A 24,265-nucleotide genomic window follows, 5' to 3' on the forward strand; every position below is an offset into this window, starting at 1 on the left:
CAGCACAGACAGAGAAATGGATGGATGGATGGATGGATGGATGGATATGTCAGCTGTGTGCACTGAAGTGTTAACCCTAATGGTTCCTCTTACACCTGTCAATGGAACACAACACCTGTTGCACATTGGTGAGGCCACAAGATAACTTGTGCTAATGGGAAAGAATGAGCATGTGTGCGTCTAGTTAAACACGGCTATGTGCTTCATTGCACAGTGATACATGTGCAAACCCAAACCACCAGCTGGTGTAATGCTCATTAACACAGAACACTTTCAACGACATGAACAGGTATAAATGTTTATAACACAGTCAGGCACTTTTTACGAACCTTTTAGTGGGAAGCGAAGGTGTAAAAAAAAAAAACTGATAACAGGCGACCAATCAAAAGAGTTATGTTCGTAGGTGGTATTTGTGTACTTGTTGTGGTAACAACCTGAGTTTGAGTCAAGAGCAGACAATACAAGACCTGGTAACACTTTATTTCAAGGTGTCTTTGTTACATGTTACATGTACTTACTATTATAATAAATGACATACAACAACTATAATAATAACTGTAACTGTACAGTGTTAACAGTCTAAAAAATAAAAAATAAAAAAAGTTTTAAGGTTTCACGTTTGAAGTTTTAAGCTTGACATATTATTTTAGTCGCAAAATATGCTGATTTTTATTTGTCAATGTGATTGTCTCTTTTCCAAAAACAGATAGAAAATCTATTCTATAATAATTTATTATTAGATATATATCTAAAAAAAAAATCTAATTCAAATTAAATACTATATATATATATATATATATATATATATATATATATATATATATATATATATATATACACAGTAGTATATCAATGCTACTAAAATAATGCTGCTCTATATCCAACAAACAACAAACTCTATAGTGACTTGCAACCTGTTGCAACAAACCACTAGCATTAAGAAGGTCCTTAGATAATACCCTTTAAATTATAACTTATTTTGAGCAACAAAACTCATCTGCTTACAATATAAGGACCACATCCACTTTCATTTGCTGGACTATGTTAGTCTGTGTTGATTGTGGGTTTGGACGTGTTTGGGTGGGGTTAGTCTAGATCTGAATCCAGAGGTATATCCACAGCCGTGATGTCATCACAACACCTCAGTATTGACCCCGCTTAGATAACGTCTCATAGCGTAACATTTAAAAGCATTTAAGGTTAAGAGTTATGGAGGTACAGTGCGGCCTACAGGAAGAAACTTAAAATAAATTTAAAGGGATAAGCCACCCCAAAATGAAAATTTTGTCATTAATCACTTACCCCATGTCGTTCTGAACCCGTAAAAGCTTCGTTTGTCTCTTTGTGATGTGGAGAGACACAGCGGAGACTAATTATTGAATAATGTCATTATTTTTGTTTTCTTCATGTACAAAATGTATTCTCGGCGCTTCATAACATTATGGTTGAACCACTGATGGCAGATGGACTATTCTGACGATGCTTTTCATACTTTTTTGGACCTTGAGAGTGTAATTTACTTGGCAGTCTATGGGACAGTCACAAGCCTCCCGGTTTTCATCCAAAATAACTTAAATTGTGTTCCGAAGACGAACAAAGCTTTTACAGGTTTGGAACGACATGGGGCTAAGTGATTAATGCCAAAATTTTCATTTTGGGGATGGAGTAACCCTATAATTGCATATAGTCTCTTAAAGCCCAAAGTAGTGTTGTACAGTGGCCCAAAAAAGTATTTAGACACTTAAGGACCACATTTACTGAAAGGGGATTAAAAAAAAAGTAAAAAAAAAAAAAAAAAAAAAAAGGATTCTAAGACACCACAGGTGAAAAAAAAACAAACAACAAGAAAGAATGTAATATATATTACCATACTTCCCTAGCTGATCAATCACAGTACATTAGGACAGTTGTTTTGTATTAACAAAAGCACAAAGTTTTAATGATATGGTGAGCCCACACAAACAAAAGTAGACCCTTTTTACAGATTCAAGTGATGTATTACATTTATGTGTCCAGTCAAAAGTGACAGAGCATTTTAAGTTCTTTTCTCTGTCATCTCGAAAATATGAAAGTGCTCCCACCTTTGCCTTGCTATAAACTCCATATTCTCACTATATCATACTATAGAGTTTTTTAGTCCTTAACTACTATGTACTTACATTGGAATTAATCATTTGGTATAATGCATTTATTGTGTATATACATGTTTTTACATTGTACTTATAATTTAAAAAATATCTGCATGTAATTACATCACTGTTCCATCTTTTACACCTTAACCCATCCTTAAAGCTACCCATACCACCAAACCTGTCCCTAACCTTACCCATATTCCACCTCTATAGCAGCAAAAATGTTTTGCAATACAATATGAACACAACAAGTACATTGTACGGGAACCAGGGGAGTCCTCTGCATAATCTGACTTTGATGCAGCCTGGAATAAAACTGCTGGTTTCATCTGGCCAGAGGAGAACGATGGAGTTTTGGTTCCTTCAACACACTATTTTCCTGTTTAATACTGTAAAGCTGCTTTGACACAATCTGTATTGTAAAAAGTATTGTGTGTGTATGTGTGTGTGTGTGTGTGTGTGTGTGTGTATGTGTATATATATATATATATATATATATATATATATATATATAGTGTATATAAATAAAAAAAGGTATAAAAGTCAAAAATTACATCAGATTTTTTTTTTATTACACTTTATTTTAAGGTGTCCTTGTTACACGCTACATGTACTTACTATTATAATAACAATTAATTATTCATAATTACATGCAAGTAACCCTAAACCAAACCCTAATCCTAACCCTAACCATAATAAGTACATGTAGTTAATTAATATTACTTACTTTAAATAAAAAATGACTTTTTTTTATTATTATTTAATTTTTTGTCTAAGAGTTCAATAAATCATACCATTTCAAAAAATTACTTTTTCTGACTATTATTTCACATTTCAGGCTTTTCCGGGTAAAATGTACGTATTACACCACTGCACTTCAGTGCTCAAATACTTTTTGCAACCCATGAATGTAGAAAAAGCATGCGCTTTTGAAACCTACTCAGACTGACCCTGCACCGCACACAAAATGTTTCCAGTTCAGATGATGTGTTGCAAGTTTAGATGCTGTGTGATAACCAAAATGGGTTTCCGTGCCTCCCACAGATGTGATCTGGGCTAAAAATAGTCATCTATATTCATAACCCATTTCACAGTACACCACAGTGTCGCACTTGTACTTCACTTGACTTTGCTTCTTGCTAGCTGAAAGCCTCGAGCTGAATGTGAGGCAAGTGAGGGGCATCTTAGCTATGGGCACTGCGGGGAGAGTCACTTTAATGTGGCCATGTGACACGCTCAAAATATTCCACCAGATGAGAGGCCATGTGGCCCCCAGCGACTCTCACACACTGAGTTCACTGTAGTCTTCTCACATCCTAATGGTCTTTCTCTGTCACCCTGCACTTCTGCTAGGCTTTACTATTCTGTCGGCTTCCATTTCAGAACTGGTACAAACTTCTATTAATAGTCAGAGAGTAATGCTGCTTTTTTCTCCTCTGTTTTTCAGTGTTCTGCTAAATTTAGTTGATGAACGAGCACTGGCAGGCGTTTTGTAGGCAATTAAATGATGGCGTGACTGCCCATTGGGCCGCTGACATGAAAGCACCATTGTCTGAGAGAATGCCTTCGACTTTCTCCCCATTGGTCAACTTCTCCGCTGAGTGGCCGCAAAATTTCTTTTAACTATCTCTTTCAAAAGAGGCTGAGGGGAAAAAACTGTGAGACAGACAAGTCTGTGAACTTTTAAGTGTGTATTTTAATGCAGTTTAAAAAACATATATATATATATATATGATTTAAAGGGAAGAAAGAAAGAGCCTGTTTCTGATCACCGACTGAAGCCGAGTCATATCAGGCCTCTGTGGTGGTGAACCAAAAAGCCCCTGTGTATATAATGAAATTACTGTATGTGTATTTCAGTGCATGTGAATCTGTATGTGGCAATGAAATGGTCTATAGTTTGCTTTCCTGGGCTTGCTAGTTTAGATCTCCATTCACATGGGAAGGAAAAACAAATATTTTTCTCAGTGTGAGCTGTCCTCTCCTTTCCTCAGGCAAACAGCAGCGTCCTCAGAGCAACATTTGAGAAATCTAGACAGATAATTTTTCTGTAATATACTCATTATCACTGAAGAGTTTTTGTTTCACACAATTAACGATTAACAATGATAAACCCCTCCCCATCACCAGACGAGTATTTGAATGTGGTCTTGTCTTGTGACCTGAATTCAGTGTCAGTCCCAGAACACTGAGTGCGGAAGTCATTGTCATGTGTGGCACATTTCAGGACAGCAGGGTTTGTACCTGCTGTGGGGTTCTGTGCAGGACAGACTCTGCATCTTTATAGGCGTTTGTAGGGTTGGTGACACCTTTGTACACCTCTCCATACGCACGGCACACCAGCTCTGTGGACTGTTTGAAGATCTGCTCCCTGTGAGACAGAGAAAGAATTATTCTGAATACTTTGTTAAATTTACACATTCAATTTGAGTTCACGTATATTAGTAACAGATCACATTACAGTACTCATGTCACACTGTTGATATCATTGTAATTAAATAAAATGGACAACACCATGAATTTATTGTAACTGACTACACTTTCATGTATCATGTTAGACACGAGTTTCCCAAATAATAAAATAAGTAGCAGTTGAAACCTTTTTCCATACATGATTAGTAAGTAAACCAGTAAAGGCTTACTTGACAACTATATTTTAAATTTTGTGACTGAGCAAACTAAGTGAGTCAAAACAACTTCTTAGACAAATGACTCTAGGAACACTTTGGTAGCCATAACTTGATGCCGTTTTGGTTTTTGAGAGTACTTCCTTTGATCTGGGTTCTTGGAAACACATCACACATGAATCAGCTAATTGAAAACTACATAAACTGGTCCGAATATTGCTGGATGAGTGAGCAAAGACAGTAGAGCCACACAAAACACTGACCTGGGTTCAGTTCAGGACAACTGTAACACTGCCCTCTATAGATGCACTTCTGCTAGTACAGCTACACATATGTATATACTGCAGTCTTAATACTAAATAAGCAATTAACATGCATGTGAACCTTTATGTCATATATAAATATAACTCATATCAAATTAAGGCTTTGCTTTAAATTCACTCAAAAATAAAATGTGTCATTTACTCACTCTCAAGTTGTACCAAACATGTCATATTTTCCATTGAAACACAAAATGTTGTTCTCTTCCATGTGATTTAAATTAAAAGGACGGCAAGCTTCATAAAGGCAAATGCAAACACACTATAAAATTATCATAAATGTATTTCATATATCTTCATTTTACACATCGGCCACTTTATAAGGTACATGCCATTTTGTCTTTAGATCTGCCTTAATGCTTCATGCCATAGATTAAGCAAGGTGCTGGAAGCATTTCTCAGAGATTTTAGTCCATATTAAAGGCCCGTTCACACCAAGAACGATAACTATAAAGATAACTATAAAGATAACGATATTAGCGTCCACACCAGCGAACGATATCTTCTGTTTATTCTAAGCGCACGCTCGTCTGGCGCTTTAAATTCTCGAGCACGTTACAACAGGATGGATTCTGATTGGCTGTCAATTTTTTATCGTTCATCAGCTGGAAAAAAAATCGTTTTGAAAGTGATTCCAACGATATCGTTTTTCTTTGTCTTTATCGTTATAGTTGTGGTGTGGACGCTGCTGTTCTTTAATACTGAAAACGATTTTTAGAACTATATCTTTATCGTTATCTTTATAGTTATCGTCCTTGGTGTGAACGGGCCTTAACATGATAGCATCTGCTGCACATCCATGATGCAAATCCCTAGTTCCACCACATCCTAAAGGTGATCTATTGGGTTGAGATATGTATAGTATAGTGAACTCATTGTCATGTTCAAGAAGTCAGTTGAGATTATTTTAGATTTGAGACATGGTGTGTCTCTCATTCTGCTTATCGATTCTGCTTCTTATTGATTCCTAGCTTCGATTCTAATAAGATAAAAATCCAATATAAAAAAATTAAGTTAAACATTTAGATGTCAAACATTTATTCTGTGTCTTCTTACAAAGCATTCTGTTGCAGCTGAATATCATGAGCAAAAATCAGCAGCCTACAGAACACTGCAAGAGGAATTTTGCCTATGCTTTTAAAAAAAATACCACAGCAAAAACAACTAGATTTATATAATTTAAAAATATTAAAGTGTTAAAGACAAGTAAACAGTCAGTAATAAAATAGGAACAAACAAATCAATTAATAGCATAAATAAATACAACTGAACCAAATTTCAGGTACAGAAACTGTAATTAAAATTTTAAAAACATTGCATAGTTTTCTTTTCATAAATAAAATATAGATTAATTAAAGTTATTAAATATATTCAGTCAAGATCAGTGAATGATTTTCTTTTGTTCTTTGATTAACATTAATGACAGGGTGCGCATTTATAGGCTGCTGTCTCTTTAACACCGAATTCACGCAGGGCTAAAAATACTGTACATGCTTTTCTTTCTCATTCGTTACATTCACTTAAGACAAAAACGCTTGTGTTTATGATGATATAGTGACATAGTTTTCTGCATACTGGTCGATTAATATGAAAAAAGTCAGTTTTGGCCTGGAACAACCTTTTCTTCAGTGGAAGTAAATGGAATGGTCCAAGAACGGACACAAACTGGGAACCCGCACCGCGAAAGCCGACCAGCCCGCCCAGCACCAACAATGATGCCACACTCAAAGTCACTTAAATCACCTTTCTTCTCCATTCTGATGCTCAATTTGAGCTTCAGCAAATTGTCTTGCCATGTCTGTGCATTAGTCAGCAGTTGAACAAGTGTCCTACCTAAAAAGTGTCCGGTGAGAGTATAGTGCTATATTTCTTCAGAAGCCATCTTGGTTTGTACAAGAAATAGATTATTATCAGTGGATAACAGTCAATACTCTCTGATAATCTTTTATTCTAGAGAGTTGTTAATCAGTGAGGAACTGGATCAATATAAATCTGATAACAGGATCAGTCAAATCCACAAACAAATCATTCAGAAGAGTTTTGTGAATTGGATCCAACAATTCACTATAATACCCCACCCAAAAGAACAATTCTTATATGAATCAGACATGAAAACGTGGGCAGATATCAAGATTTTCAGCAAAAATTACTTCATGAAGTTTTGAAAGACACAAGTCTGATTTTCATATTTGGTTGATCTCTTTAACATGACATGGACAGAACAAAATTATGTGTGGGCAAACGGATCCATCTCCTTTTTTTTTGTCTTTGTATCTCATGCAGTGTTCAGTCACGTGTGGCATGTTTATGTGTGGGAGAGATAGCTAGAAAGAGAGAGAGAAATGGACCAGGAGCTAATTAGTTGTGCCAAGCCTGTGCACGAGTCCATCTCCATTAATAGAGAACATTAACCTGAGGGACAGTGAGTGCTCCTCAAGCCTGTTACATTTCCCAGTAACAATGTGACTCAGTGTGTGCGCCTCTCTACCGCTCAAATAGCAACATCACACTGATGTGCTGATGTTAAAAGCACCAACTGCAAGGAAGAGGGGGAAACAGAGCCATGACAAATGCACGAGAAACCTCTCATGCTCATCGCCGCTTCGTTAATGTGATGACGGCCAGATCGATTTTATGGACCAAAACATTATTTGTTTAGGTTGGATGTGACTGAGTAGTAAGAAGTCGTGTAGCTAAATGGCAGCTAGTAAACAAATGCATGTGACAAAAAATTCAGACAAGAACCAAACTGTTCAATTAAATTGTATTTGAGGATTGAAAATGTGATGTGCACTTTTACAAAAAAGGGGCGATATTCTATGCTAGCAATTGACTGAAATTGCCAGTTCCACTTAAGATTAACTTAAAATTTAAGTGCAAAATACCAATAAATATTTTCATTGTTAATTTACACTACCATTCAAAAGTTTGGGGTTGGTAAAGATTTCTAAATGTTTCTGAAACAAGTGTCTTATAGCAAGGAAGCATTTATTTGATCACAAATACAGTTAAATGTAACAATATTATATTAAATATTATTACAATTGTACTGTTTCCTATTTTAATTTATTTTAAAGTCTTATTTATTCCAGCAATGGCAAAGCGGAATTGCCAGTAGCTATTACTTCAGTCTTCAGTGTCACGTGATATAATTCTAATATGCTGATTTGGTACTCAAAAAACATTCTGAAAATAATATGTTGAAAACAGTTGTGCTACTTAATATTTTTTTGTAGAAAAACCTTTTGAGATTCTTTGATGAATAGAATGTTCAAAACAGGGCTGTGCAATTAATCGAAATTGAGTTTCGGTTTCAGCTTCAAACGATTATGAAAATACAACAATCGAGAAAAACGATTACTGCGCCCCATTCTGCCCCCTTTATAGTGGTGGGCTTTTGCTCCTCCATAAAAAAACAATTTCACATGCAAATCAATAAAATCGTGTAACGTGAATTTCATAAAATGGAACGTGCTTGATAATGTTTATGTGAGAAGAAAGGTGATTTATGTATAATGTCATGCGCTGTTCTGTGTATGTGCTCAGAGATGGATCAGAACACGGACAAGTAAGTTGGTGATTATTCGTGTAAACAGCTGAGAATGAAAATATGTCTGTGTTGGATCGTGCAGCTCTTAAAGTGACAACAAGTAGGCTAATATTCCTTCTGCCGTCTCTGTGCTTAATATTAATCAAATATAAAAAAGAACAAAGAGAAAAATCACTCACTGCTCATGAATTAAGGACTTTTGTACCATCAATAAGAAACAAAGCATGTTTAATTCTTACAGAGAAGAATATGCTGTTTTATTTTACATTCAATTGGCCTAATAAATTTCTGTAGTAGGCTGTTAGAATAACTCTTGTAAAGTTTTGAACCCACTCATAATCGTGTTAAATAATCGTGATTACAATATTGACCAAAATAACCATGATCATGATTTTTTCCATAATCGAGCAGCCCTAGTTTTAAAAGCACAGCATTTAACTTACCAGTCTTTTTACAACATCATTAACGACTTTACTTTCACTTTTGATCAATTTAATACTAAATAAAAGAATGCATTTCTTAAAATGTCTTATTGACTCTAAACTTTTGAACTGTAGTTTATGTAGAAATATTATTGTAAAGGTTTACCATGAGGTTTTCATTAATGATTTCTACCCTCTCGCACTTAGAATTAAACACACCTTTTTTGAAATTGTACTTTACATTTACATTACATTACATTTAGTAATTTAGCAAAAGCTTTTATCCAAAGTGACTTAAAAATGAGGACAATGGGAGAATCAAAATCAACAGAAGAGCAATGATATGCAAGTGCTTTTACAAGTATCAGTCAGCCTAATGCAGTACACATAGCAAGTTTCTTTTTTTGTTTTTTGTACTTGTATACTATATGTAAATTGCCTCTACAGTATTATGGGCATTTTTTCTTTAAATCAGTTTTATAGCGTAATATCCCAAATCCTACCTTATATTTATTAAGCATCTTAGATATTCTGCATTTACTTTTGAGTTCCACAGAAGAAAGTTATATTGCCTCTACAGTATTATTGGCATTTTTTTCTTTTAATCAGTTTTATAGCTTAATATCCCAAATCCTACCTTATATTTATTAAGCATCTTAGATATTCTGCATCTACTTTTGAGTTCCACAGAAGAAAGTTATACAGGTATGGGTTGACATGGCAGTGATTAAATTTTCTAGCCTCCATTTTTTGTGAACTTTCCATTTTCTGTGAACTTTCCATTTTCCATCATTCCATTTTCCAACATTCTTGAGCTCTTTGTTTATAAAAGGGGGAAAGTGTGTAATTGTAAAATTGTTTTGAAACAAAATGCTTCATGTTCTTTGCAACTGGCTGTATTATGGACAGAATGTGTGCTAAATATTGTAGAAACTTAATTTTCTGTAAAGTTGCTTTGCAATGATTTGTATCGCAAAAAGCGCTATACAAATAAACTTGAATTGAATTAAATTAAATGTGAGCTGACTCCTACTTGATAGCAGCACTGAGCAGGAAGTTGAGTTGCGGCATCACAAGCGTATCAGGAGAGGCCAAATAACGGTCAAACTGGACCTGTGAGGACAACAGACAAAACAAGAAGGCAAAGAAAAGACTTGATAAAACTAAGTACTATTTGGAAGGGATTTGTTTTGTTGATTTACAGTTTTTAACAAAAGACGTCTGTGATTTAATCTAAAAATTAATGATTTCACCTTCCCTAGAAAGGTGGTAAATGGTCTCAAACCACAATGATCTAAAATCAGTTAGCTGAAAAACACTAGGTAATTTGTTTCGCAGGTCATGTGAGGAAAGCATGACATTTTCAATTCAGAGCAGATTAATAATAATAATAATAATAATAATAATAATAATAATAATAATAATAATAATAATAATAATAATAAATAAATCACAAAATACATCTGAAAACATGAATTTATCTGACCTTCTGAAGAAAAACTAGTCCTGTTCAAAAGAACTTAATAAAGAAACAGGTCTCACCATGGATGTTTTTAAGGATGTGCTGTCCATTCCAGGGAGGTTGGCCAATGGACCCTAAGAGGGAGAATACAGCAAACCATAAGTGAAAAACACACAACTACTTTTCTTCAGCTCCGTGAGCTGAGACAGCCTGCAGCACAAAAATAACACAAACAAAGAAGAGAAAGAACAGGTGCAACAGCTTGAAAACACACAAAGTGAGAGATTTCACATTTTAACCAAATTCATAGCTGCTATATGACACTTAAAGAGACCAAAAAAAAAGAATTTATATGTATATATATATATATATATATATATATATATATATATATATATATATATATATAAAATAATTTATATATATATATACACACACACACAGGTGCTGGTCATATAATTAGAATATCATCAAAAAGTTGATTTATTTCACTAATTCCATTCAAAAAGTGAAACTTGTATATTATATTCATTCATTACACACAGACTGATATATAATTTAAATGTTTATTTCTTTTAATTTTGGTTATTATAACTGACAACTAAGGAAAATCCCAAATTCAGTATCTCAGAAAATTAGAATATTGTTAAAAGGTTCAATGTAGACACCTGGTGCCACACTCTAATCAGCTAATTAACTCAAAACACCTGCAAACGCCTTTAAATTGTCTCTCAGTCTAGTTCTGTAGGCTACACAATCATGGGGAAGACTGCTGACTTGACAGTTGTCCAAAAGACGACCACTGACACCTTGCACAAGGAGTGCAAGACACAAAAGGTCATTGCAAAAGATGCTGGCTGTTCACAGAGCTCTGTGTCCAAGCACATTAATAGAGAGGCGAAGGGAAGGAAAAGATGTGGTAGAAAAAAGTGTACAAGCAATAGTGATAACCGCACCCTGGAGAGGATTGTGAAACAAAACCCATTCAAAAATGTGGGGTAGATTCACAAAAAGTGGACTGCAGCTGGAGCCAGTGCTTCAAGAACCACTACGCACAGACATATGCAAGACATGGGTTTCAGCTGTCACATTCCTTGTGTCAAGCCACTCTTGAACAACAGACAGCATCAGAAGCGTCTCGCTTCAAAAAGGACTGGACTGCTGCTGAGTGGTCCAAAGTTATGTTATCTGATGAAAGTAAATTTTGCATTTCCAGGTCCCAGAGTCTGGAAGAAGAGAAGAGAGGCACACAATCCACGTTGCTTGAGGTCCAGTGCAAAGTTTCCACAGTCAGTGATGGTTTGGGGTGCCATGTCATCTGCTGGTGTTGGTGCAATGTCTTTTCTGAGGTCCAAGGTCAACGCATCCGTATACCAGGAAGTTTTAGAGCACTTCATGCTTCCTGCTGCTGACCAACTTTATGGAGGTTTAGATTTCATTTTCCAACAGGACTTGGCACCTGCACACAGTGCCAAAGCTTCCAGTACCTGGTTTAAGGACCATGGTATCCCTGTTCTTAATTGGCCAGCAAACACGCCTGACCTTAACCCCATGGAAAATCTATGGGTTATTGTGAAGAGGAAGATGCGATATGCCAGACCCAAGAATGCAGAGGAGCTGAAGGCCACTATCAGAGCAACCTGGGCTCTCATAACACCTGAGCAGTGCCAAAGACTGATCGACTCCATGCCACGCCGCATTGCTGCAGTAATTCAGGAAAAAGGAGCCTCAACTAAGTATTGAGTGCTGTACATGCTCATACTTTTCAGTTGGCCAAGATTTCTAAAAATCCTTCTTTGTATTTGTCTTAAGTAATATTCTAATTTTCTAAGATACTGAGTTTGGGATTTTCCTTAGTTGTCAGTTATAATCATCAAAATTAAAAGAAATAAACATTTGAAATATATCGGTCTGTGTGTAATGAATGACTATAATATACAAGTTTCACTTTTTGAATAGAATTAGTGAAATAAATCAACTTTTTGATGATATTCTAATTATACGACCAGCACCTGTATGTATGTACGTATGTATGTATATATGTATGTATGTATGTATGTATGTATGTATATATATATATATATATATATATATATATATATATATATATATATACACACAGAGAGAGAGAGAGAGAGAGAGGGAGGGAGGGAGGGAGGGAGAGTGAGAGGGAGAGGGAGGGAGGGAGAGAGGGAGGGAGGGAGGGAGGGAGGGAGGGAGGGATGGATGGTCGAGGCCAAAAATATTGGCCCCTTTGGTAAATATGATCAAAAAAGGCTGTGAAAATTCATCTGTATTGTTAATCCTTTTGGTCTTTTGTTTAAAAAATTTGCACATATGTATCCTTTAATTGGATAATAAGAATTTAAAATGGGGGGAAATATCATTATGAAATAAATGTTTTTCTCTAATACACATTGGCCACAATTAATAGCCCCCTTTTATTCAATACTTTTTGTCTTTTTGTAACAGGTCTAAATTTTCTCCTATAATGCCTGATGAGGTTAGAGAACACCTGACAAAAGATCAGAGACCATTCCTTCATCCAGAATCACTCCAGACCCTTTAGATTCCCAGCTACATGTTGGTGCTTCTCCTCTTCAGTTCACTCCTCTCATTTTCCGTAGGGTTCAGGTCAGAGGAGTGGAATGGCTATAGCAGAAGCTTGGTTTTGAGTTCAGTGACCCATTTCTGTGTTGTTTTTGAGGTTTTTGTTTGGGTTATTGTACGGTTGAGAGATCCAAACATGGCCCATTATAAGATTTCTAACAGAGTCAGTCACTTACTGATTTTTTATCTGTTGGTATTTGATAGAATCAATGATGCCATGTATCTAAACAAGATGTCCAGGACCTCCAGCAGAAATATAGGCCCACAACATCAAAAATACAGCAGAATATTTCATTGTACACATGGGGTATTTTTTTTCTCTGTGTTCACCAAACCCATCTTGAGTGTTTGCTGCTAAAAAGCTTATTTTTTAGTTTCATCTTCATCTGATCAAGCCATTCCCATTTAAAGTTCCAGTCATGGCTGATAACTGAATATGCTTTAGTTTGTTTTCGAATGAGCTAGGAAAATTTTTCTTGTAACCCTCCCAAACAACATGTGTTGATGTAGGTTCTGTTTGACAATTTTTTTTAAAGGTTTTCTGAACCAGCCCCAAACTCTCCTTCTCACCGCACATTAGGACGATAAAGACACACGTCCTCTTCCAGGCAGTTTTGTAACATTTTCTGTTGGTTGGAAATTCTTAATTATTGCCCTGATGGTGGAAATGGGAATTTTCACTGCTCTAGGTCTTTTCTTAAAGCGACTTTACTAATTTGTGAAGCTCAATTATCTTTTGCTGCACATCAGAAATATATTCTTTGGTTTTTCTCATTGTGATGGATGATTAAGGGAATTTGGGCTTTGTTTTCCCTCCTCTTTATATTTCTGTGAAACAGGAAGCCAGAGCTGGATGATTTCATGTTTATAATCATGCTGGAGTGCTCAAAATTGTGAATATGAATGGGAATATACTATATATATATATATATATATATATATATATATATATATATATATATATATATATATATATATTATATATATATATATATGAATTTATAGGGGGCCAATAATTGTGAACAACGAGTATTTGAGAAAAACATTAATTTCATAATGATATTTCCCCTCCAATTTAAATTTTTATTATCCAATGAAAGGATACATTTTTGTGATTTTTTTTAAATAAAAGACCAAAAGGATTAACAATGCAGATGAATTTTCACAGCCTTTTTTGATCATATTTACCAAGGGGGCCAATATTTTTGGCCTCGACTGTATATATACAGTGGGTACGGGAAGTATTCAGGCCCCCTTAAATTTTTCACTCTTTGTTATATTGCAGCCATTTGGTAAAATCATTTAACTTCATTTTTTTTCCTCATTAATGAACACACAGCACCCCATATTGACAGAAAAAACACATTTTTTAAATTGACATTTTTGCAAATTTATTAAAAAAGAAAAACTGAATATCACATGATCCTAAGTATTCAGACCCCTTGCTGTGACACTCATATATTTAACTCAGGTGCTGTCCATTTCTTCTGATCATCCTTGAGATGGTTCTACACCTTCATTTAAGTCCAGCTGTGTTTGATTATACAGATTGGACTTGATTAGCAAAGCCACAAACCTGTGTATATAATACCTTACAGCTCACAGTGCATGTCAGAGCAAATGAGAATCATGAGGTCAAAGGAACTGCCTGAAGAGCTCAGAGACAGAATTGTGGCAAGGTACATTCTGGCCAAGGTTACAAAAAAAATTCTGCTGGAAGACGTTTGGGACGACCAGAACCCTTCCTAGAGCTGGCCGTCCGGCCAAACTGAGCTATCGGGGAGAAGAGCCTTGGTGAGAGAGGTAAGGAAGAACCCAAAGATCACTGTGGCTGAGCTCCAAAGATGCAGTCGGGAGATGGGAGAAAGTTGTAGAAAGTCAACCATCACTGCAGCCCTCCACCAGTTGGGGCTTTATGACAGAGTGGCCCGACGAAAGCCTCTCCTCAGTGCAAGACACATGAAAAAACACCTGAAAGACTCCAAGATGGTGAGAAATAAGATTCTCTGGTCTGATGAGACCAACATAGAACTTTTTGGCCTTAATTCTAAGCGGTATGTGTGGAGAAAACAAGGCACTGCTCATCACCTGTCCAATACAGTCCCAACAGTGAAGCATGGTGGTGGCAGCATCATGCTGTGGGGGTGTTTTTAGCTGCAGGGACAGGACGACTGGTTGCAATCGAGGGAAAGATGAATGCGGCCAAGTACAGGGATATCCTGGACGAAAACCTTCTACAGAGTGCTCAGGACCTCAGACTGGGCCGAAGGTTTACCTTCCAACAAGACAATGACGCTAAGCACACAGCTAAAATAACGAAGGGTGGCTTCACAACAACTCCGTGACTGTTATTAAATGGCCCAGCCAGAGCCCTGACTTAAACCCAATTGAGCATCTCTGGAGAGACCTGAAAATGGCTGTCCACCAACGTTTACCATCCAACCTGACAGAACTGGAGAGGATCTGCAAGGAGGAATTGCGGAGGATCCCCAAATCCAGGTGTGAAAACTTCTTGCATCTTTCCCAAAAAGACTCATGGCTGTATTAGATCAAAAGGGTGCTTCTACTAAATACTGAGCAAAGGGTCTGAATACTTAGGATCATGTGATATTTCAGTTTTTCTTTTTTAATAAATCTGCAAAAATGTCAACAATTCTGTGTTTTTCTGTCAATATGGGGTGCTGTATGTACATTAATGAGGAAAAAAAATGAACTTAAATGATTTTACCAAATGGCTGCAATATAACAAATAGTGAAAAATTTAAGGGGATCTGAATACTTTCCATACTCACTGTGTGTGTATATATTAATTAATACATTAATTAATATATTAATTTCTTCTATATATATAAAATATATATATATATATATATATATATATATATATATATATATATACAGTACAGGTCAAAAGTTTGGAAACATTACTTTTTTTAATGTTTTTGAAAGAAGTCTCTTCTGCTCATCAAGCCTGCATTTATTTGATCAAAAATACAGAAAAAACAGTAATATTGTGAAATATTATTACAACTTAAAATAATAGTTTTCTATTTGAATATAATTTAAAAAAAATAATTTATTCCTGTGATGCAAAGCTGAATTTTCAGCATCATTACTCCAGCCTTCAGTGTCACATGTAACATCCAGTCTATCACATGATCATTTAGAAATCATTCTAATATTCTGATTTATTATGAGTGTTGGAAACAGTTCTGCTAATATATTTGATGAATAAAAGGTTAAAAAGAACTGCATTTATTCAAAATAAAAAAAAAATTCTAATAATATATATTCTAATAATATATTTTCTTTACTATCACTTTTTATCAATTTAACACATCCTTGCTGAATAAAAGTATTGATTTTATTTAAAAAAAAAGAAAACGAAAAAAAAAATTACTGACCCCAAATTACTGACCAGTAGTGTATATTGTTATTACAAAATATTTATATTTTAAAAACATAGCTTCTTTCTTTTTTTATTCATCAAAGTATCTTAAAAAAGTATCACATGTTCTGAAAAAATATTAAGCAGCAGAACTGTTTCCAACTTTGATAATGAATCATCATATTAGAATGATTTCTAAAGGATCATGTGATAATGATCCTAAAAATTCAGCTTTGCATCACAGAAATAAATGATAATTTAAAGTATAATAAATTTAAAAACAATTATTTTAAATTGTAATAATATATCACAATATTAAAAAAAAATTTCTGTATTTTTGATCAAATAAATGCAGGCTTGATGAGCAGAAGAAACTTCTTTCAAAAACATTAAAAATAGTAATGTTTCCAAACTTTTGACCTGTACTGTATGTATATGTATATATATATATATATATATATATATATATATATATATATATATATATATATATATATATTTATATATATATACACACACACACACACACACACACACACATATACACACACACACATATATATATATAGAAGAAATTAAGAAATTAAGTATAGAACGTATACCAAAGGTCCACTTGACCATGTACAGTGTGCAGCGGTTCAACACTGAGGATACAACACATCCTTGTGTTGCATTATGAATTGAGTTGACACATTCTGTAATGCAGCAATTATTAAGTCTCTAATGGCACTATTTTTGCTTGCAAAATTTGCCAATATTCGCTAATGTGATGACGCCTTTACTTGGTGGTAGAACTGTTCGATATGATTAGCTTTAATCATAAATTGTACTACTTATTATTCATTGTTGTCTTCGGTCTACGTTCAATGTATTGGAACAATATTGGGCCATATTATAAAAAAAATATTATTTTATTGTTTTAGGTTTTTATGTTTTATTTGAAGAAAAAAGTGATGAACATATATCATATATAATCTTGGCCATTTATTAGTTAATAACATTAAAATAATTATCAACTTTGTATATTAATATAATATAAATATAAAATAATTACTTTTTACTTTTACCTTTACCATATTGCTTTTTCCACCACTTAATAACAGCAGTAAACTATGACGGGACATTTATTACACAGATTTTTAATACAATTAAGTTTTAGACACTTTGAAGTGCTGTAACGCACAACCTCTCGTGAAGTCCAGGTACTTTATTATAAAAATAATAATTCTCATTATGGTTTTAGGAACTTCACATTTTAGCACAACATGTTACTGCAACAGTTGCACAGAGGACAAAGATTCATTATGAGTGTCGAACATCTGCAGGATCTTTATTTAGTGACTAGTGGTCCATTTATTGTACACACAATTTGGAGGGTCATAACGTTTTTAAAATGATGCCATCAACATAAGACACAAAGTTGGCTTTTGAGGGACAGATTCATGAATCATGTCTGTTGTGGGGTGCATGTGCCATATAAAGCGAGACAGTCCGTAATTAACAGCATGAGTGGACAGAGAAGACATTGATGCAGTAGGCGAGACAGTTGTGCCCTGTGCTGTGGACAGCAGGTGTCCAAAGACGCTTAGTCACACGCCAGCCTTTTACGGGGGTGTGTGATGAGGACAGGCGTGGAAATGCCCAGACTGCACTCCTCTGCCAAGACCCACACAAACCTGTGCTTACTTCAATGCTTCTGCGTTCTTGCCTGTCTTCTGTAATATAACACCTTGCTTAAAGTGCCTGTACATGTCAAAAAGAGTCACGAAGTTCACTGGAATCTTTTTCACCTGACAATTTCTTAGCTGAACTCAAAAGACAAAGCTGGGTTGTGAACTCAAACACCCATAAAAGAGAGTAAGTTTCACAAGCCATAGGAACAACATAAAACAGTAACAATTCAAGTCATAATGAAAGTAGTACATTTTTAGTAACAATTTAGTAGTTTAACTGATTTATAAAAGAGAATGGGCTTATTTGTACCAGTTCATTAGCAGAAAAATCATTAATTTAAGAATCTGACTAGACTGGTCTCACTGCGTTTCTGATTCACTAAAATAAATGTCTAAAAGCAAAAATGAGTTCTAAGCGTTGTTCATTTTAGCAATGGACTACACTGGTTGAACTTTATGTGTTTGATTCAGAAGAAGAATACAGTACATCTACACTGGCTGCACTGTATGTTTCTGATTTACTCAAAAGAATCAGCTCATATGATTCATTCATTTGAGAATCAAACTACACTGGTTGAGAAGTATATTTCTGAATCACTAAAAAAGATTGGATCATAAGAGTTGTTTCTTTTCTACATAAGTTCCACTGTATTTTTCTGATTCATTAAAAAAATCAGCTCATGAGAGCCATTCATTGTTCTTAGAAATGGCAAGTAACCTATTCCAATAATCTGTTTTATTTACAACATAAATAAATTTTAACACTGTATAATACGTCATACAATTTTAGAGAGAAGCTGAATGCCCTGAACATCAGCTCTGTGAAGCCAAATCATTAATGAATAACAACAAAACAAAAATAAATACTTTGCTCTGTCTAATCTGTAAATGCACAGGCTGCTGTAAATGTGCACACAGATGTGGACAGGTAATCATGTTTACAGAATAAGATCTATTTTGTGTTCTTTTTCAGTCTTAGGCCATTTCCTGCCATGTGATGAATTTGAGTGAAAATCTGCACTATGTGATTTTATTAATGAGCCTCTAACCATAGGGTAACCATGGTAATAAGGCCCAAACAGGAGACATATAAACAATAGAGACTATTCCTGTGAAATGAGAGAAAGATAATAAGGACGTAATGTGTGCTATTAGTGTGTGCATGTGTGATGGAGTTGATATGAAAGGGGAAAGATGGCCACAAATGGTGTTTTGCAACTGAGAGCTCAAAGATGGAACTGTCAGAAGTTACAATGTCACAAACTTCAAAATACTATTAAAGTAATAAGCCACATCATTTTGCATTTTTCCCACCTAGAGTCCCTTAACTGTGGTAAAATAATAATAATAATAATAATAATAATAATAATAATAACAACAACAAATAGCCTCTCATAGCATCTTGCTTTTACAAAACAGCAGCAAGAGCAGCTGTTCAATAAATAATTACAATTATTAGTAATAATTATATATTTTTATTATTAATCTTTCGTATTATGTGCATGAAACTAAAAATAATGTAATACAAATAATGACTGAAAAAAAGTTACAAATGAATTCTTTCACCATGTAATATTGTTCATTAGACAACTTGACGAATGTTTACAGTTTACATTCACATTAACTGACAAAATATATCTAATATTTTATTACTTTTGCTCCTGTGCCCTTGATAAGCTGCAAGAAACACTCAAAATGTTCAGGCCATCATAAAAGCAGCACTAATATAACTGATAATAATAGTAAATGAGCTGCTCTGTGGAGAATTTCTTTAAAAGCTTTATTTCTGGGTCTTGTGAACCTGTGAATAATTCAAATAATTCCCGTAACGCTGGTAAACTTCTGCAGTTTTAGAGCGGGCGACTGAGCAAAAAGAGAGAAGGCGAGTTGTCTGGATTTTATCATGTCAAACACTGTATTACAGCAGCCAGCTGAAGTTGTTATTAGGGATGTCTCAGTATCACTTTTTCATGTCCAATAATGGTAACAATACAGCAGCTTTGAGTATCTGCCAATTGCAAAGTTGATGTTTTTTTGAGTTTTTATTTTGATCAGTATTAGAATATCTATCTCATTAACTTGTTAAACACATAAGCTGTCTTGTTACTACATAAAATATTTTCTATCTATCTATCTATCTATCTATCTATCTATCTATCTATCTTTCTATCTATCTATCTATCTATCTATCTATCTATCCTAGTACTTAATATGTCCTCCATAACTTTAAGTATACTGTTCTGACCTTTCTTGGCATTTGAGTGTACAAGATCATGACAAATTGTCATATCTGTCCTGTTTAACTCCTGGAGGTCAACCTCTTTAAATTCCCTGACCTTTAATGGCCAGTGTCTCTACAAAATTTCCCACAGGTGCTCAAGAGTGATAATGGTATGTGAAACACTTGTACACTGAAGGATTTTCACCTTAGAAGAATGCACTGTATACAGTCATTGTCATGGTAAAAAATCAATAGGGAATGAGGAGAGGGTAGCATCTACTGTTTCAAGTTTTTCTATTACATCACACAATAGTGTGTGAATTCATGACACCAGTGATATAGCACAACTCCCCCCACATCTTCAGCACTCAATAATCATGATATAAGAACTTCATGACCACTGAACTTCACTGTGGGAACCAGGCAGTTCTCACTTTACGTTTCTGTAGAATGGTTATGGCTAAAACCAAATTGTAAAGGGTTTAAAAGATTATTAGTCCCTAAGTGATGCAAAAATTGTTCTGATACAACATTCTCCAACTCTTTGGAAAGAACTGGAAGAAGGCTAATTGGTCTATAGTTAATCATAGCATCTGAATTCCCAGATTTGAAAATGGGCTTTATCAATGCTTTTTTCCAACTATCAGGGAACTGCCCTTTCTGATAGAAAGATTAATAAGATGAGTAAGAGGCTTAAATAAAAACACTACCATTTAAAACTAAATAAATAAGTAAGTAAGTAAGTATGTATGTATGTATCTATCTATGTATGTAATTTTTTTTTATAAATGTTGATATAGAGAGAGAGAGAGAGAGAGAGAGAGAGAGAGAGAGAGAGTAAATATTTAATATTGTGTAAATATGGGACTTTAATAAATTTTTTTAAAAAATAGTTAATTGTTCTTTAGTTACAGTACAGGGTTTCTGTAGGGCAATGTCTATAGTGCCATACAAAACTGTAAAATTATTGTTAAAAGCATAATTTACAGTTCAGATAAAAGTTTCACAAAAACAAAATGTTTTATAAAATGCAAAACTTTACATTTCAGCCTTTAAACCATTTTTAAGAAAATGGATGAGTCAAAAGTATTAATTATTATGTTAATTTAAACAATTATTATTAATAAAATATTATACCAATTTAATAACATTAATTAGGGGTGTGCAATATCAACAAAAAAATTATATCTCAATATTTTTCTAGGATTTTATTGATAACGGTAACTAGATAATATTTTGCTACAGTGTGTTATTGTGCTGATATCTTATCTCTAATTTTGCTAACAGCTGCCTCCTGAATTTTTTTATATTCTTCATCTTCTGTGTGGTAAGTTCACAGCAATAATAGAAATTAATCATTTCCAACAAGTTTTATAGCTATTTTTACCTTTACGCCATTTTTTTCTAAAAGTGTGCACCATGTTTTGAGTCAAATTCTTGCATTTGGGCTTTTACCAAGCAAATGAAATCAGCATCAACAAAGCTGATCTTTGCAATGCAGAGGAAACACAGAAGCGGCATTAGAAGTGTCATTTAGATGCATTTATACACTGTTAAATGCAGCTCTGAGGGACATGGAGTACTTTAACTTTAAATACATAAATAATGTTTTGATATTTTAAACATAAAACATTGAAAACTGATGTTTGAAATTATTTTACAAATGAAAAGGTACCTTAAATGTGCAATTAAAACTGCCAGTAGGTGGCAGCAAGTCACTGTTAAGTGAGTCATTGCGATTGAACTGAATCATTTACAGTGGTAATTCATTCAGAAACAAAACACCTTCGTGTTGCTCAGAGACACAAAACAGTGGTGTGGCTGTGTATGGAATGATTTTTGTTGAAGAAATAGACTAAAAACAGGAAATACGGTGTCTAAAATGTAAGTCTCTTAAAATGTACTTCTTGTTTATCGAACTGTTGTATAAAATCAATATCACATTTGTAATTATGCTGACTTTTGGGGAAAAATAACGGCACTCTTTGTGTGATATTAATGCACTGAAAGAACGCACTATAAATGCGCATGCGCACTAGTCTAACCTGCTAGACTTCATCACCTAATGTATGCGCGCACTCTGTAGGTTTTTTGTATGGTTTTCGCGATATACTGGATCATCAAATCGCACATAGGCTAGTTAAAACAACAATTATATTATTGCAGGATTTGCAGACCATACATATGTTTAGATTTTGATAATGCATTGTCTTATTAATCCACCAGTTCAGCCCTGCATGCTTGAAGGGTAAAAACATGGGTCGATTTTCGCATTGGTCTGAACTCTGAACAGTTGTTTTATTGAAAATGCTCATTCATTCTTAGAGCAGGTGGAGCATTTGGTAGAAATATAACTGTTTCCCCGTAACAGCTGTACACAAAGCAGCGCAGCACCGGACTTTGAACATGCAGCGCTCATGTTTATTTCAATAAATCACAACCTTTTGAAGTTCAATCATCATATTCAGCCATATCGCAATTCTGGTCTTACCGTCCCCAAATTTAAGACCTCTTGAAATCATAATTAAGACTTTCTTGTACAATTTAAGACTTTTAAGGCCTTAAATTTGATATAACTAAATTTAATTTTTAAGACTTTTTTTAAGACCCGCGGAAACCCTGCAGTAGGAATTTTTGGTGTGGACAACAACCATGAAAAAAATCACATCACAAAATGAAAACTAAAAGTGAAGGCCTGATTATTTCAGGGACCTTATCACAAGTCTTTTTTTCCCCTTCTTTTTTTTTAAATTCTGTGTTAATGTTGCAATATTTTCACATGTAAAACAATGATTCCTCTTGTACCACTGTCCTCTTTTGTGCAAAGTGTCCTGACAGTTCTCTCCCAAGTGGTTCCATTATGTCTGAGAATGATTCAGTGGGTTCAGCATCATCTTGGATAGAGTTTTAGCCTGTTCACTGTCATAACCGAAATCAACATGCTATTTGAATGCTGAATGGAGAATGACGTGACAACTGCAGTAGGGGGAAGAGTTTCCGGGGACATAAATTTGACAGCTTAATATACTGTCTGTTCCTCAAATAAAGCTGTTGAAATGTCAAGTGATGGTGTTAAAAAAGGAAAATAGCAGAATCAGTAATGGAAATACAACTATGGAGATTCTACTGTGAAAGCTCTAAAAGATAATAATATCCTTATTTAGCTCAAATCAGTTCAGAAAGTCTTTAGAAAAACTAGAATTGTTTTTAATAACAGTTTTTTTGTTTTTTTAGAGCATGACAGTAACAACCATAACACATAGTACTAGATCTTTAATATTGGACTGATACCGATACAAAATATTGAACTGCACATCCCAAGCATCCCTTTCTATTCAAGAAAAGCTTTTCCTTACCTAATCCTAAGCGGTTTTCACATTTATTCTCACCTGCTCTGCAGTGTGCTGCTGGACACAGCTGTAGATGTGACTAAGCCCAGCTCTGGTCAGCACAAAAGATGCCTGCTCATTGATTAGAGTATCCAAGTGAGCCTCAATCTAGAGTAAGTGGCCAATAAAAATACATACAAATGTATTACATTTTAACTCAGTCTGACTCATCACAATTTTAACTTATCTATATTATCTTATCATTTATAATTTTATAATGTAACACACCTGAAACTCCAGCATTTCTAAGCGTTTGTCTGTGAACTCAAAGAGCGCTAGTGTGGTCTTCATCATGTATAGGGAGTTCACCATGTAGGTGGCCATATCTGCTGTGCCCAGGTTACTGGCTGATACCGTGCAAAGCTGCAGCAATGGGTCAAGGATGCAGGACAATACCTGAGAAACAGAATTGAGGATGATGGGATTAACAAAAAGCAAAAAAACAAAACAAAACAAAAAAAAAAAAAAAAA

General features: G+C 34.6%; 1 protein-coding gene across 1 annotated transcript in view; it reads right to left on the reverse strand.

Annotated features, from left to right (window-relative positions):
* Positions 1-3,808: 3,808 nt before the first annotated feature.
* LOC109107916 (conserved oligomeric Golgi complex subunit 6-like) overlaps positions 3,809-24,265 on the reverse strand; it is a 76,762-nt gene continuing 56,305 nt past the window's right edge. Inside the window, exons 15-20 of the mRNA XM_042739024.1 lie at positions 24,023-24,190; positions 23,795-23,902; positions 10,594-10,647; positions 10,085-10,164; positions 4,377-4,503; positions 3,809-4,163 (exon numbers count right to left, since the gene is read on the reverse strand). Of these exons, the coding sequence (XP_042594958.1) occupies positions 4,143-4,163; positions 4,377-4,503; positions 10,085-10,164; positions 10,594-10,647; positions 23,795-23,902; positions 24,023-24,190 (558 nt within the window). The 3' untranslated portion in view covers positions 3,809-4,142. The remainder of the gene's footprint in view (positions 4,164-4,376; positions 4,504-10,084; positions 10,165-10,593; positions 10,648-23,794; positions 23,903-24,022; positions 24,191-24,265) is intronic.

Source organism: Cyprinus carpio, chromosome B15 (assembly GCF_018340385.1).
Source record: "Cyprinus carpio isolate SPL01 chromosome B15, ASM1834038v1, whole genome shotgun sequence".
Lineage (NCBI taxonomy): Eukaryota > Metazoa > Chordata > Actinopteri > Cypriniformes > Cyprinidae > Cyprinus > Cyprinus carpio.